Source organism: Protopterus annectens, chromosome 1.part2 (genome assembly GCF_019279795.1).
Source record: "Protopterus annectens isolate FY-2018-M chromosome 1.part2, PAN1.0, whole genome shotgun sequence".
Classification (NCBI taxonomy): Eukaryota; Metazoa; Chordata; order Ceratodontiformes; family Protopteridae; genus Protopterus; species Protopterus annectens.
In genome coordinates, this window is record NC_056727.1 from 1,178,380,346 (window position 1) to 1,178,397,233 (window position 16,888).

The following is a 16,888-nucleotide window of genomic DNA, read 5'->3' on the forward strand; positions in this document are numbered from 1 at the left end:
ATATGCTGACTATTTCTTGGTTGTGCACCCATGTTGTTTTATTTCCTTTGATTTATGTTTTAGTAAAGTATTATTGCCAGTTTCCTAAGATTTGTGCTTGTTCATATTTTTTCCCGGATTTTTCCTTATACTTCAATAATGTATTAATTAAAACTGACTTATTGCTGCAAAACTGATTTATAGTTTAAACTTTAGCTTTGGATTTATCATTAGAAATGTACTTTTTAAATCTTGTAAAGATTTTAGTAGTAGATATTTGAATGCTTGTTCATGCATGCTCATGCTTTTGTTGCAGTCCACCTAATAGACACCTTTCTTCAATAAAAGGGTGACAGACTTTTTCTCTTGGTGAGAATTTTAAACATATGACTTTGATTTTTATTTTGCTTTCGTTAATCACACTGACAAATCTGTAAGGCAAAGCCAATGTCAAAGTTTTTGTGTGCACATGTGTGGTTAGACAGATGCAAGCGTGTGCAAGTAAGTTTGTTTTTGTGTTGGCTTCTATGTATGTGCAAGCCAGTACTTTGAATCAGCAGGAGACTGTGCAGACGAAATGCACAGCAAGTAGTACAATCATGTTTAAAGAGATCCAACAAATGCTGTAGTAGTTAATTGCTTTTCATTATTGCATTCAGCAATAAATCTGTCATGATGATTGATACAGCACTGATTTTGCTTTCCCTTCTGAGCAACACAGCTTCATTCGTTTTTTAAAAATGACCAAGTTTCTAGTAAAAATTAATTTTATTTATTTTGGATGTTATAGTCCCATTGCTATTCACATTATTGTTCTTAACACCGGCTGTATAACCATAATTCCTGCCATGTTTATCTTTCTTATGATTATATTTTGTTGTCATCATTTTCTGTATCTCTGGCACATTTATATTATTTTCCTTTAACATCAATATTTGAGTAGGATTTTTTTAAAGGTTTTTACCTTTGATACTCCTCTGTATCTGCCTACCAATGGACCAACATCTAACTGACAGTTTTGTAGAATGAACATATTTATGCCACAAAATTTTCATTTGCCCCTTACAAAATTTATGTTATTTTGGAATAATCATTGAGGATTGCAGTCACTAAATAATGGCAGACATTTGAGTTTCAGACTTCGTATCCTTCAAAAGCTAATTTAAAACCTGCAATTCTAGCAAAGTTCTAAATTGATGAGTTCAGTACTTAAATCTGTCACTAATTGTGGGCCTTTGCCCACTCTTTATTTTTGCATATGCTCCTGATTCTATTACTAAGAGGTGTAGAGGTGTGTACTGGTCTGTCATGGATTTCCAAATGATGGATAAATGAATGAATAATGGCTGGATAGTGTTGAATTTTATTTGTTTAATATTGTAGCTAGCTAAATTGCAGTATGGTGGCTTTCTGCAAATTTTAGAGGACAGTAATGATATTTTGATAAAATGTTGCATTTGTCTTGTTCATTTTTCTTTACAATTCATTATCCAACAATTTGAACTCTTTTGCAACAAAAGGTACACATGCTTAGCTCCTTACCTTGTTCATTTAAGAAAATGTGAACTGTCCTGCAACAATAGGGGCAGATTTATAATTCCTCATGCTTTGCACACTGCTGTTTTTTCTTGCATTTTATGAAGTGTTGCATCCTTAGCAGCACCAAACTTACAGGGGACATGGATGTTGTAATTCCTGCAAAGTCTGCAGGAAGAAGGTTAAAGGTTAACCTTTTACATAGAATTTTAACAGGTCATACTGACTTTAGCATTTTTACAGCTATACAAACTAGCTGTATTCCTTAATAGTACTTCATATGCCTGATTAAAAACACACACACACACACACACACACACACACACACATATATATATATATATATATATATATGCCTGTATTTACAGCAAAAACATAAAATATGATAAGAATACAGATACTGCTATAGTTCTTTGTAGATCAAATGCCATAGCATTAAAACCCACAGGCTAGCCACCAAATGAACCTTGGTTTGATATCACACTGGGAGAATGGATGATTCCCAATACATTTTCTCAAAGATTATCAAAGTTTCTAGATGGTGCAAAAACATAATACTCTTACTCTCTTACTTTACAGTTTAAATATTGGTTAATAATTTATCAAATTAAAAAAACAAAAAAAAAACAGCAGTATGTGTAACAACTGCACACACTGTGCTCTCGGATCAGAACCTGAGTCATTTAGATAGATATTCACTTTCATAATTTCCTGGGTCCAAATAGGAATGCCACAAGTGTTATCTCCATTTAGTAGACCCAAGTGCTGGTAGCTTGCCAAGTAGTTTGCAACAGCCATTTATACAAAGAAGCTCTGGTTCTATGAATGTGCCATGTTTACCTGCAAGCTGGCAAGATGTAACATCTGCTTTTATTCATTTTGCAGAATTACATACTTTGTTTTATGCCCAAAGTGACAATATCCTAGCATAAAAATGGACTTTTGACACTGGTCCAAACATGTATCACCAGTCTGTCAAATCTCACATGTTGCAATAGGAGTAGCATCTCTTGGAAGATTTGCTCTTCCCTTCATCAGTACTAGTTCATATAAGGGAAAAATCATTAAACACTTACGAATGCATGCGCTCGAAGCACTCCTCAGTATGGAGAACGTCGACATCTGTGCAGTAACTGAAACCTGGTTCAAGGCTCCAGAGAGCACTTCAGCACTACCGGGCTACAACTCATACTACACATTTCGGCCACAGAACATGGACTGAAACACAAAAGGAGGGGGTGTATCCATATTCATTAAGGATACCTACACCTCCAGGTTAGTGGTGCAGCATGATACCTCTGAGATCATCCATGTGCAACTAACATCGGGCAAATCTGCAATGCAAATTGTGGCCTGCTACAGATCACCCTCCATGACCCAGGACCACCACTCTACCTTTCTGGAGACACTGGAAAAGATGAAGGTCCTACCGAACACCCTGATATTGGGCGATTTCAATTACCCTACCATTAACTGGGAAAACTACTTGAGTACAAACTCCCAGGCTCAGCGCTTCCTGGAATTTCTCAACTCAAATGCCCTGGATCAGCTGGTAAACTCCCCTGCCAGAGGTGAAAACATATTGGACCTGGTCATCACCAGCATGGGCGACAGCTGTTCCGCACCGGATGTCAACCTGTCACTGGTTAGATCAGACCATAAACTAATCACTCTGGATGTCCACACTCCACCACCACCCGCAACCAAGGAAACCACAGTGAAAACTTTTCTAAAGCAAACTTCACCTTACTTAAGACAGAGGTGGTAAGTTTCACAGCCCCCACGCTAAAGGATAAAGCTGCCCAAGATGCAGAATCCTTTACAAATGCACTCTATGAGCACCTACAAGGATGCATGGATCATGCCATCTCTAGCAAAACAAAGACTCACTCCCCTAAGAGAAGGAAACCAGTCTGGTGGACCTCTGCCATAAACAGGTTATACAATAAAAGGAGGAAACTAGTTCAGAAAAAAAGCAAATCCCAAGAAGGAAAGACATCCTTGATGAGTATCAGTAAGAAACTAAGGTCCCTCATAAAATCATCCAAGGCTAACTTCAAATGAAAAATAGCCAAGGATTTGAAAGATAACCACAAAGCCTTCTTTAGCTATGTCAAGAATCTAAGTGGCAACTCACAGATATGCTCTGAGCTAGTGCAAAATAGCACAAAATATACTGAACCTACTGATATTGCCAACATCCTGGCAAATAGATTCAGTGCAAACTTCACCGCCCTCTCACCTCCAAAAGGGCCCACAACAATACTGGAAAAGTGTAGTGTCCCAGAAATCACAGACACACAGGTGTAAATAGCCCTTTCAAAAGCCAGAAACACAGCATCAGTGGGGCCAGATGGTGTCCAAGGATGCGTCTTGCACGAACTACAGAACAAACTAACCCCCCACCTAAACACGCTGTTCAACCTCAGCCTCTCCACAGGCTACATGCCTATAGAATGGCACACAGCAATGGTTATTCTGCTCCACAAAGGAGGGGCCACAACTGACACTGGTAACTATCGCCCCATAAGCCTGACTAGCCTGGTCTGTAAGGCTATGGAGCGTATCATCATGGAACTCATTAACAAAGACATTGGGAACCTCCAAACACTTGACCTGACCCAGTTTGGCTTTGTTAACGGCAGATCATGCCTACTAAACCTGGTTGACTTCTTTGAGACAGTCACCAAGGCCATAGATGAGGGAAAGGTGGTTCATACAGCCTACCTTGACCTCGCCAAGGTGTTCAACACCATTCCTCACTCAGGTATTATAGAAAAACTCACCCGCCTGAACATAAACCCTTATGACACAAGATGGGTTGCCAACTGACTTACAGACAGAACTCATGCAGTAAGAATAGCAGGCTCCAGGTGCGACTCTAAACACAAGTGGTGTCCCGCAAGGCTCGGTCCTGTGACCCCTACTGTTTGGCATATACTTCTCAGAAGTACAGGCAAACATAGGAGGACTATGGCTAACCAAGTTCACCGATGACTGCAAACTGGGAGCCGTAATTGACTCTCCGGCTGACACGGACATCCTCCAAAAAGGCTCCACTGAGATAGACACCTGGTGTCAAAGTCATGGCCTCAAGCTAAATGCCAAAACATGCATAGTCATCCCATTTGGGAAAAACAAAACACCCACAAATTACCACATAGGTGGCAGCCCCCTTAATACAGAAGAGGTAATAAGAGATCTGGGGACCCAAGTAGATAGTATTCTCTCCTTTGACAATCACATTGCCAAAGTAGTTAGGAAATTCTTCTATGTGTCCCATCAGGGTTCTCATCTAGAAATAAAGAGGTTATAGTGTCCCTCTACTTGTCACTAATCAGACCCATCATAGAGTACAATGCCCCATTTGGGATGTACCTCACAAGACACTTCCAACAACTGGAAAGACCACAAAAGTACCTCACCAAGAGGATTACTGGCCTCAAACATATGTCCTATGCAGACCGACTGAAAAAACTCCGGCTGTACTCAGTGGCATATCTCTTACTCAGAGGTGATCTCTGCCTGACTTACAAAGCCATGCCCAACTCAGAATTGATGGACATGCTCCACCTAAAGAAATCCAAGTCACTGTGAGCCATGCGCTCTAATGAGCTAAACCTCACCACAACAATAAATAGAACATGCTGGAAGGATAGATTCCTGTCACAGAGACTCCCCATGCTTTGGAACAAAATTCCTAACTACATTAGGCAGAGCCCTTCACTAACACTCTTCAACAGAAACCTTGATGAGTGGATGGGTAACAGAAAATACACCCCTGAGATCACTTCACTGGCTCTGCTTGACAGAGGCTCAGTTAATTAATCAATGGGGTGGTGAAAGCCGACATACTCTGGCTAGGCTTACAGATGCCCTCGGGCAGATAGCCTAGTACCTACCTATGAACCTATGAACCTATGTAGTGTTCAGCAGTTCAAGATTTCCAAACAAAAGCATTTGAAAGTAATATTTGTTCACTGTGCAAGATGCTCACTTTCTCTTTCTCTCTCACTTCCCATATAAGATAAATCAGCCTTTAGCATAGTATTCCATTTTAATTTAATTTTTTTAATTAGAAAAACATTTTATGGGCCTTGCACTCCTAGATAAGATACTACTTAGAGGAGTTAAAAATAAATCAAATATAATTGAAGAAGCTGTTCTACAAATATTAAATGATGGTGTCTTAGGCAGTGCTGGTTGTACAAGCCTTAGGGGACAGAGGGAACCTTGGTTGTTTGTACACCTTTGTACTTAATTTACTAAACCTTTGCAGACTCATGAAATTGCATACTTCATTCTATAAAGACTGTGAACTGTCCTGTTTTGTACTAGGGACAACAATAAAGATTAAGGTAGTCACTTAATGGCATCCTCCTACCTGCAATACCTGTCACTGTCTGATGATAAAGAACAGCTATTAATGGGAAGGACAGCAGATGCAAATATTAAGCAGGGTCATGCCATACTGTACTGGTAAATCTCCATGTGAGTAGAAGAGTAAACTGCAAAACTGTAGTTCAAGCTGATGAAGCTGCAAGATGGTCCTCTCGATAGGATGCAGTCAGGAAACTCGATCTTCTTTTAATGGTCAGTGGACTAAGGTGACATTTATGATCAGATATTCCCTTTCGAATCAAGAACAGAAAGGCAGAGTAGGATCAAAGGGTGAAGAGTAGAAATGGATATTAATGATACTTGCTAAACAAAAAGAAAAAAAACTCTCACAGACATTGGTATAAATCTTCATGGCAGTTTTTAGGTGATCGGTTTTAATGATGCAGATTGCAGAGATACATATATTAAAGGATGCAATTATCTTTAAAAAGGTAGCAAGAAGTTTGTCTTTCATGCCAGTCAGATAATCAGCAATAAGTAAATACAAAACTAATGAACACAATGAACAATGAATATTTTGCTGAAACATTCGGCCAGTAAGAAGAAGTGAATTACTGGTGAATAAGAAGCAGTCATGTTTATGAGGCAGTACCACTGCTGTAGTGAGTACACATAAATGTATGTGAATGTATAGGTGTATTAGTATCTGGACTCTCTGCCTTGATTTTTTTCCATTCAGTTGTTTCACCAATTGTTTCACTGCCAACATGGAGACACTAATTGTATATTTAGAAAATGCTTGGACACAGGGATTATTATTGCTATAACATAATTATTTTCAAAAAGGTCTAAAGTTTGAATCTATAGTTACATTACATTAACAATAATTCACCACAGAAGTCTCACAGGCAGAAATCTCAAACTAGTCAATGCTTCAACACACAGGAAAAATAAAAACACAATACGCCTGCCAATGATTTTATGTGTTTTGGGCTTTTAATGTTTCTGCTTGATTGTGCGACTGTAGAGTTAGTACATATATGTAAGGAGATGTGTGAGAGGATGAAGCCCATACATAAGAGGTGCAATGTAGATTATCCTCCAAAAACACTTTTTTGGTGTTGTTCTTATTTAGTTGAAGCTTTAATTGATTAGTTTTGCAAAGATTAAAATTCAGTGAGCTTCAACTTAACAAAACGTAGGAGACCAAGCAAGTTCTGCTAACAAGAAATATAAGAGAGTAGGGTACTGTCTGTGATTGTACTGTTTTAAACCACAATGCCACAGAAGGGGTATTAAATAGACTCTGAATGTAAATGTACTGTCCCACTTAAGTTATATCTCAGTAAGAAGTAAAACTATTAGCATGCATGCACGGAATATTTTCAGTTTATTTAATATACATAGGAAGGTTATATGTATTGTTTTTATGACAATTTTGTGAAAAACAAATTGCATCTTTACTACGGCAGTGAGTGTGAAGCTTTGTATGTCCCATTAAAGAACAATAGAGGGCAGTGCTAATGTTTTACTAAGAGTTAAATGTAACAACTAAGCTTTTTTGAAATGCAGCTGCTTCGGCGCCACAAGTTTTCATATCTACGCACTTAGTTTTCTAGCTGTATATTTGGAATGATATGACACTCACCGTGCAAATTCATATTTTCCTTGAGGAATTCTGCATGCACTCAAATAATGAGAAAATGGAGCCAAATCCTAAAGAATAGTCAAAGTGGCTAGTTTTCCCAGAAGGATTGTGCTCAGGAGCTATTTACTTGGTTTTGTCACAAAAATACGTCCTCCCTCGTATTCCTCTATCCACCATGGCCTACTCACATTGTCCAGCAAATTTTTGTTCTACAGTTTTGTGTATTTTGTCTTACTTTTCAGTTTTTTTCCTGCATCTTTTCAATGCACCCTAACTGGGCCAGATGCTACTGTAATAACCATGTAAGAAACTAATTAAGACAAGGCTCTGTGGATTGCCAGGCCTAAGAAGCCATGGGGGTTCCAAATGTTTTGAGCTGCATTTTACAGTTTTTCTTCCCAATCTTTTTTGATCCAGTGATGGCATGAACAAAAATCACAACTGAGAAAAGAAATTCAGTCTCATTCTTTGACTATGCTTTTTTCTGTATCCTTTCAATTCACCCTAACCAGCCAAGAGTGTACTGTAATATGTGTGGAATAAATCAAATAAAGCTGGGGCTCGGGGTGCTGCTAGGCCCCGAGACAACATTGGGGTTCTGGATGTTCTGAGGTACATCTTACAGCCATTTTCCAACCTTTTTGTCCCAATAATGAAATGAACAGGAACTTGGAAGAAATTCAGCTGTACTCTTCAGCTTTTGCATTTTCCTGTATCCTTTCAACATACCCTAATTGACTAGAAGTATACTGTAATAACTGTTTAATAAATAATCAAACTACAAAGAGGGACTAGACCCCAGAATCATTGAGGTTATAGTTGTTGTGAGTTGCATTAAAAGCTATTTTTCAACTTTTGGTTTGAATGGTGGCATGAAGAATAAACATGATTAAGGAAAGACATTCAGTCATACTCTTCAGCTTTGCTTTTTCCTGCATCTTTTCAACATACCCTAACTGACCAAGTGTGCACTATTATAATTATGGAATAAATAATCAAATTAAGTCAGGTGTCTGGGGATATAAATGCTCTGAGATACATTTTAGGGCTATTTTCCAATATTTTGTTTCCGTGATGACTTGTACATAGACTATGAACAAAGCAAGAGATCAGTCTTATTTTTTTCCTTCAGGTAAGAAATAGCTTCTGTCTGACAAAACAGCAGGCCATAATGAAATGCTTACAAGTATGCATACATTCTCCATACTTCCCCCCAGAAAATGATACTTACAGGATGACTCCTCTTCCCTACCTCTAAAAGATAGCCACATTCTGTGGACCACTTTCACTTCAGAATGGAGCAAAACCAAAAGAACAACTGGAGCACAGTAACATAGTACAAATTGTTACTTTCAGGTGTTTATAACAGCTTTCTTAGGTTCATAGGTTCATAGGTTCATACTAGGCTATCTGCCCTGAGGCAATTATAAGCCTAGCCCGATTCTGTATGGCTTACGCCACCCCTTGATTTGAGTATACTGTGCCCTTTTTAAGGTTTAGTTTACTGTGCCTCTGTCTAATAGTGACACGGGAGTAATCCCTGGGACAAACCTATGCTCCCCCATCCACCTATCGAGATTCTTCTTGAAGAGATTCAGTGAGGTGCTCTGCCTCACATGAACTGGAATTCTATTCCAGAGCGAAGGGAGCCTCTGGGTTATGAACCTGTCCCTCCAGCAAGTTCTATTTATTTCTGTGCTGAGGTTCAAGTCCCTCGAGCGTGTGGCTCTAAGGGATTTAGATTTACTGAGGTGGAGCATGTCCATTAATTCTGGATTTGACATAGCTTTGTATGTCAGGCATAGATCGCCTCGAAGTAGGCGGTATGCAACTGAGTAGAGCTGGAGTTTTTTAACCGAGCAGCATATGGCATCTGTTTGAGACCCTTGATCCTCTTGGTGAGATACTTTTGGGGTCTTTCTAATTGCTGCAGGTGTCGGGTAAGGTACATCCCAAAAGGGGCATTGTATTCTATGATGGGCCTGATGAGGGATGAATAAAGGGGCACGATTACCTCTCTTGATCTAGATGTGAAACCCTTCGTGATGAGGTGGGCTATGTAGAAGGTCTTTCTAACCACTTTGGCAATGTGGCTTTCAAAGGAGAGATTGCTATCAACTTGGGTCCCCAGGTCCCTAATAACTTTCTCTGTACTTAATGGGTTTCCGCCTATGTGGTAATTTGTGGGCACATTGTTTTTGCCAAAGGGTATGACTATACATTTTTTGGCATTTAGCTTTAACCCATGGCACTAGCACCAGTTATCTGTCTCTGTGAGACCTTTTTGAAGGATGTTTGTGTCAGCTGGAGAGTTGATTATGGCGCCAGTTTGCAGTCATCTGCGAACTTGGTGAGCCATAGTCCTCCCACGTTTGCCTGTACCTCAGAAAAGTATATACCGAACAAGAGTGGTCCCAGGACAGAACCCTGTGGGATGCCACTTGTGACCGGTTTTGAGTCTGACATGGCTCCAGCAACTCTCACTCTGTGGGTTCTGTCTTTGAGCCAGTTTGCGACCCATCTTGTGACATAGGGGTTTATATTTAAGCTGGATAGCTTATCTATGATTCCCGAGTGGGGTATTATGTCAAATGCCTTTGCAAGGTCCAGATAGGCTGTGTGTACTACCTTCTCTTCATCTATGGCTTTGGTGACTGTTTCGAAGAAGTCAACCAGGTTCAAAAGGCAGGATCTGCCCTTGACAAAGCCAAACTGGGTAGGATCTAGTGTCTGTAGGTCCCCAATGTCTTTGTTTATGAGCTCCATGATGATCCTCTCCATAGCCTTGCAGACTAAGCTAGTCAGGCTTATGGGCGATAGTTTCCAGGGTCCGTAGAGGCTCCACCTTTGTGGAGTGGGACCACTGTTGCTGTACGCCATTCTGTGGGCACATATCCTGTAGTGAGGCTGAGATTGTATAGCTGTTTTATTTGAGGGATTAGTTCCTCTTGGAGTTCATGTAGGACGCAACCTGGGACGCCATCTGGTCCCATGGAAGCAGTGTTTTTTGCTTTGGAGAGGGCAGCCTTCACCTGAGCATCAGAGATGTTTGAGAGGCAGCCCTCTGCTGGGATAGATACTTGCTCTTTTGTGGGGGGGGGTGGAGAAGTTTGCACTGAACCTGTCTGCCAGGATATTGGCGATGTCTGTGGGTTCAGTGTATTTCTTGTTGTTTAGAATCAACTCAGAACAAGTCTGGGAGTTGCATCCCAGGTTTCTAACATAACTGAAAAAAGCCTTATGATTGTCTTTGGTGTCCTGTGCAATTTTTCTCTCGAAGCTGGCCTTGGAGGATTTTATGAGGGATCGTAATTTTTTGCTAGTACTAATCAGAGATGCCTTCCCTATTAGGGATTTTGCTCTATCATGTAGTAGCTTCCTCCTTCTGTTGTACAGTTTATTTATGGCAGGGGTCCACCAGACTGGACGCCTGCCTTTGGATGATTGGGTCTTGGTTTTGTTTGGGATAGCATGATCCATGCCTTCCTGTTGATGTCCGTAGAATGCGTTTATATAGGATTCTGCAGTTTGGGCCATAGTTTCCACTGGCCCTAGGGCCTTGAAGGATTCCACTTTGGTTTTGAGAAGTGAGAAGTTCACTTTTGAGAAGTTTTTCACTGTGGTTTTCTGGGCTGGGGGTGGGGTCGGGATGTGGACATCCAGTGAAATTAATTTATAGTCTGATCTTACCAATGAGGGATATACTTCTGGTGTGGAGCATAGAGTCCCCATGTTGGTAATGATCAGGTCTAGTATGTATCCCCTCTTGTGGGAGTGGTGACTAGTTGTTCCATAGCATTTGAGTTTATAAATTTCAGGAACCTTTGGGCTAAGGTGCTGGGGCTTGAGTAGTGCTCCCAGTCAATGTTTAGGTAGTTGAAGTCGCCCAATATAATGGTGTTCGGAGAGATCTTCATGTTCACCAATATTTTCAGGAAAGCCGAGTGGGATTCCTGACTTTGAGAGGGTGGTCTGTAGGATGTTATAAACTGAAAAGCAGTCTTGCCCACTGTTAAGTGCACATGGATGGTCTCCGATACTTCGTGCAATGCCAGTAATCTGGAGGTGTGGATATCCTTGATAAATATGGAAACTCCCCCTCCTTTTGTGGTTCGGTCTGGGTTTTGGGGCTGAAAAGCATGATATGAGGTATAGCCTGGTAGTGCTGGGGTGCTCTCTGGAGCCTTGAACCAGGTTTCTGTCACTGCACAGATATCGATGTTCTCCATACTGAGGCATCTTGAGGTTAAGACTTCTGGCGTTTAGCAGCATTACCCTTAGTTTCTTGTTCCTTGTGCTGTCTATGGGGGTGGGTTTGACTTTTGAGCCTTGCCTAAAAAGGCACTATGGGGTGGCAAGAGCCTTTGCCAATATCCAAAGCCCAGTGGTGACAGGTGCAAGCCGTCCCTAGCGAAACAGCGTGGCTTGTCGAGCATGTCATCCCAGGCTGACAGACACTGGATCCCCTTTGAATGACACCAACATTTTAGCCAATTGTTAAAATTGATCATTTTGTCTTTGTACTGTGGCATCATTCTAGGTGAGGGTAAGATGCTGCTCAAGGTCAGGGTCATACCAGCCTGGGCTACATGATCAGAGAGCTCCTCTATGTCTCTTTTCATGTAGTCCAGGGAGGTACGTCTCAGGTCATTCACACCAGCATGTACAATGACTGAGTCATATTTGTATTTGCTTTGGAGTGACCTGAGTGCTTGCGTTATGTGGCGGATCCTAGCACCCGACAGGCAGCTCACCGTGACCTTCTCTTTATTCAGCCTGGAGTTCTTTACTCCTATCCCCTCAAAATAACAACCCATACATATGTCTCATATTTCAATGTGAGGAGACTGCAAATCATAACAATTAAAGTAACATATTCTATCTTGCTGCTACTAAACAATGCACTGCCCCTAGACAAACTATAGTGACCTTCTTAGCATAGCTCTGAGGTTTGTGGGATAGTTAAACAAATAATGATCACACTCTCTGAAACCCCTGCATAAATTAAAGTGACATTCTGTGCATAGCAAAGAGGGTTGATTGTCAGAAAAAAATTAAAGTAGCAATGATCACGCCATCCTTAGTGCCCCACACAAGAAACACTGACCGTCTGTGCACACCTCTAGGCAGGGTGAGTTTTAGACTTGATGAGGTTCAGGGCAGAGGTCACAACAATGACTGTGATAAAATCCACTTGTACTGCCTGGGATGTGGGTGGCAACTAGACTCCCAGAAACTCTGATGGTGTAGATATTCTATGAAGCATTTTACGCCTTATTTTTGACAGATGACTTACTGTTCTGTTTTCACTATTACTCAGAAGACTTTGTATGTGTTCAGCAATATTGTATATGTTCACAGATAAAAAGTCACACAATTCTTTATTTATTTATTTTCAAACACAGACACACTGACACTGTCCTTTAAAGCCAGGTCTATCACAAGATGCAAATGTGTGCATGTGTATACACACATACACACACACACACACACACACACACACACACACACAAGCAGAAGTCATAGCAGTACTGGGTTTACACTGATTTTAGCAAATACATTTTTTGATATTACTGTTGTCATGCCAGGTCAATGATTATTATTTGACAGTGATCAAACAACAGCAAGGCAAGTCATTTATAGCCACAATTCCCTCTGTAACCATTCATTACATCTACTTCATTGTCCAGTATATACCCCAAATATCAGACCTTGGCTAAATAGACAGATAAATACATAGATAGCTATTTAGATTCGACAGACAGATAGATAGACAGACAGACAGATAAGCATCACAATAACAAAGTATTCCGTCTTACATTAGACAAATGAACACTACTCTTCAAAACCAAATCAGTGACTTTTTAAAATGAGCAAACAAGAAGACAGTCTGTTACTTCCATCCACAGAAACTCCCCCTCCACCCAGCAGTTATAGCTACTTCTGTGTGTATTTCAAGCAGATGATTTTGATAAAAAATGGTGGTAAATGTAATAGTTTCAACTTTGTTTCACGCATTAAAGTGCTCCAAGTTGCTTCAGCCAAATCACTGTAATCCTGCAAAGCCAGAATAATGAGCAAACACCAGCTGGCAATTTTTCTCAGACTCGAATGTCATCATTTAATGACTGTAGCCCAATATGATTGACCAAAAAAAACACAAATTGTACTATGAACAAACCAAAAATATGACAGAAACTCATGGATATTCATGACTCTCAACATAATAATAGGGAGGAAGGCCCTAAAATCAGAAGCAAATTTTAAATGTTTCTCTAATTCCCTTAAAATGGTAATAGAACAGCAGACTTTGTATGAACATGCATTTTTTGAGCAATAAGTAACACAAAACTCTAAGGTCTAGCATTTTTGACTGATTGTAATCTTCAGTGATTTACCAGAATGGACAGGACAAAAATATGAAGCAACTTATACATAAAAGGAACAGAAATCAATATACTTTATGTTCTTAATACCAGACATAATGGCTACTCACTTTTCCTATTTAAATATCCATAGACTTTCTACTCCTTGTCATGTGACAGCAAGGAGTCAAAAGTTTGGTGAATTGTTGGTCAATAATTTACGTAGCTATCTATTCTTTGCTGTTTATCGCAAGGTGTAGAAAGTCAGAACCTCCCAGATTGGATAGCTGACCTATGTGTAAGGCTGGCCATGTGTGGGACATACTAATGTAGCCTTTATCAGTAAGGCCATAGTTAGACTGTTGTCTAAGTGCATGTAGTATATATCAGAGTCGACTACAGATCTTCACATCCATTGCCACCAGACTTTGGCCTGGAGTTTTGCTCTAATAGCCATCCTACCATTCTCAGATTATATCTGCTTTATCAATAACTGACATTATTTGCATGCGTATACTTGTTATCCATGTATTTTATAATTTTCTGGGTTGGAGTACACAGTGGTTCGAAGAATAACTGAGTGGTGCAGTGGTTAGCATTGTCACCTCACAACAAGAGATTCTCTGGTTTGATTCTCGACTGGGGTGCCTTCTTTGCAGAGTCTACATGTCCTCCCTGCATTTGTATGGGTTTCCTCTGGGTGCTCAGGTTTCTTTCCACATTGCCAAGGCATGCATCTGGAGTGTTTCTCCCTGGGCCTCTGCTGAAAATGTGTTTGGTCCCAGATGGAATTTCCCAGAAAACAAATAAACTACATACATACATAAAGCATTAATTCTGGGTTCCTATTACCTGATCGAACATTTAGGTTAGTGAATACCTAAATGTCGATCTAGTAATAGTGAAAGCAAAAAATCATGAACAGCTGATTTAATGCAGGGAAAGAATTCCCTTGGCCGTTAAGTGAATTTTTCCCCTTTCTCCAATGTGGAGCGATCTCGGAGTTGGTGTATTTAGTTGGGGAGGGGGTGTTGTGGTTTTGATTTTTTTTTTTTTGCGGCCAAAGGAATTCATTCCCTACGTTAAATCGGCTGTTCACTGTTTTAATTTTTCGATATTACCAGATCGACGTTTAGGCATTCGCTAACCTAAATGTTCAGTCGGGTAATATAGACCCTTAATTCTTTGTTAAATGAAAAGTACATGTGCAGAACATAAATGGTGATACCAATAGAAGTTGTAGATAAAGCAGCATAAAAGAAAAAAATAAATATAAAAAAATATATCAAAACATGAATAACTCAATAAGCAGGGTCCTCAATACACCCTCTGTTGGGACCAAATCCGCATATCTGTATTTGAAAATTGTTTGCAGATATAATTGCTAAAATTATCATAGAGAGCATTGTTTTAATTTGATTTTTATCAATATCAGCTAATTAGTATACAAGAACATGCCATCATTCATTCAAATTATATTTGAATCCCTCTGCAATTTTTTACTCTATTAAATTATTTTCCTATAGGTGGTTGTTAGTGAACTGCTACAAGATGTATAGATTTACTGTTGATTTATTTGTCTCTTATTTTCTTTTTTCAGATAAGTCATGGTGCATCTTTACCAGCACTGAGTGATAAAAATCAGTTCCCATCCTTTGCTAGAACCACTCAGAGTATTTACTTCCAGCCATATGGACTTGCTCAGTTGATTATGCACTATGACTGGACATGGGTAGGGATACTTGCATCTGACAATGACTTTGGAATAACTGGAAGCCAACAACTCAAGGAAAAGCTAATCAAGTCTGGCTTCTGTGTGCAATTTTATGAAATCCTTCCATCCCAAATGACAAAGGGCAAACTTATATCAACAGTTGAAATGATAAAAAGATCAACAGCTACAGTTATAATAATTTATGCTTTTGCAATTCAGGTGATTCCTTTAATGGAAGAGATTATTATGCAAAATGTCACTGGTAAAATTTGGATTGGAAACTCTAGTTGGATAATGGCAATCTATACAAGAAAAACAATCTGGAAATCATTGCATGGCACAGTTGGACTTATGACATATAGGATTAAAATTCCAGGACTAAAAGAGTTTTTTTACGGTATCCACCCTTCTCAATATCCAAACGACATATTTATTAAAGAATTTTGGGAGACAACATTTAATTGCAAATGGCCAGGAAATTACAGCATTAAAATAGCTGCCTATAAAAGAGACACTGAACAGACTGCATTCTGCACAGGACTGGAGACACTTGAAACTCTGGACAAAACTGCATATAATGTGGATAGCTTTCCAACTATATCAACAATGCACAATGCTGTCTATACTCTGGTACATGCATTACATGACATGCTGTCCTGCAGACCTGGAGAAGGACCATTCATTAATGGAACCTGTGGAAATATTAATCAACTGTATCCATGGCAAGTAAGAGTGATGATACAATATATTTTAATAATGTAATTCAAAATTTATGTTGAAATATGTATCAGGCGTAGCATCTAACTTGCTATTTTTTAGGGGCAGGTAAAACTATAATTCTGAAATGTAAATTAGTTTTTTTTTATTTAGCAAAATATAGTATATCAGGGCTGCAACGAAAGCTACACAAAAATTTCATTTTTCAGGCATGGCATGAGTGTTTATGAAAACAATATATATTTGTCCTACTCTCTCTCTGTAAGCATTATGACATTCTCTAGCCATGCATCTTCATATGTATATAACTTTTATTCCAAAAATTCCAGCACACTCACATCTTAGGTACTTTTCTGAGAGCTGCAAGAGTAACCGTAGTTTCTTCCAGCACACTCCTCATTTTTATGAGGAAACATACAACATTTTCTTGCTGCATTTCCCCCTGAACACTTCAGCATCCTGCTAAACCTACACACAGATTTGGTACATTACATGGCTGATATTCTTTCTGATTATTCACAGGTTTAAGCTTTCAGTATTGTTTATTCTCATGTATATTTCCATATACTTCTGAAAGTATTGTACCTT

The 16,888-nt window shown here is 39.4% G+C and overlaps 1 protein-coding gene across 1 annotated transcript in view; it reads left to right on the plus strand.

Moving 5' to 3' along the window:
- LOC122792440 (vomeronasal type-2 receptor 1-like) overlaps positions 1–16,888 on the plus strand; it is a 250,190-nt gene that overhangs the window by 96,034 nt on the left and 137,268 nt on the right. The window contains exon 4 of the mRNA XM_044060228.1: positions 15,470–16,309. Coding sequence (XP_043916163.1) covers positions 15,470–16,309 — 840 coding nt within the window. The remainder of the gene's footprint in view (positions 1–15,469; positions 16,310–16,888) is intronic.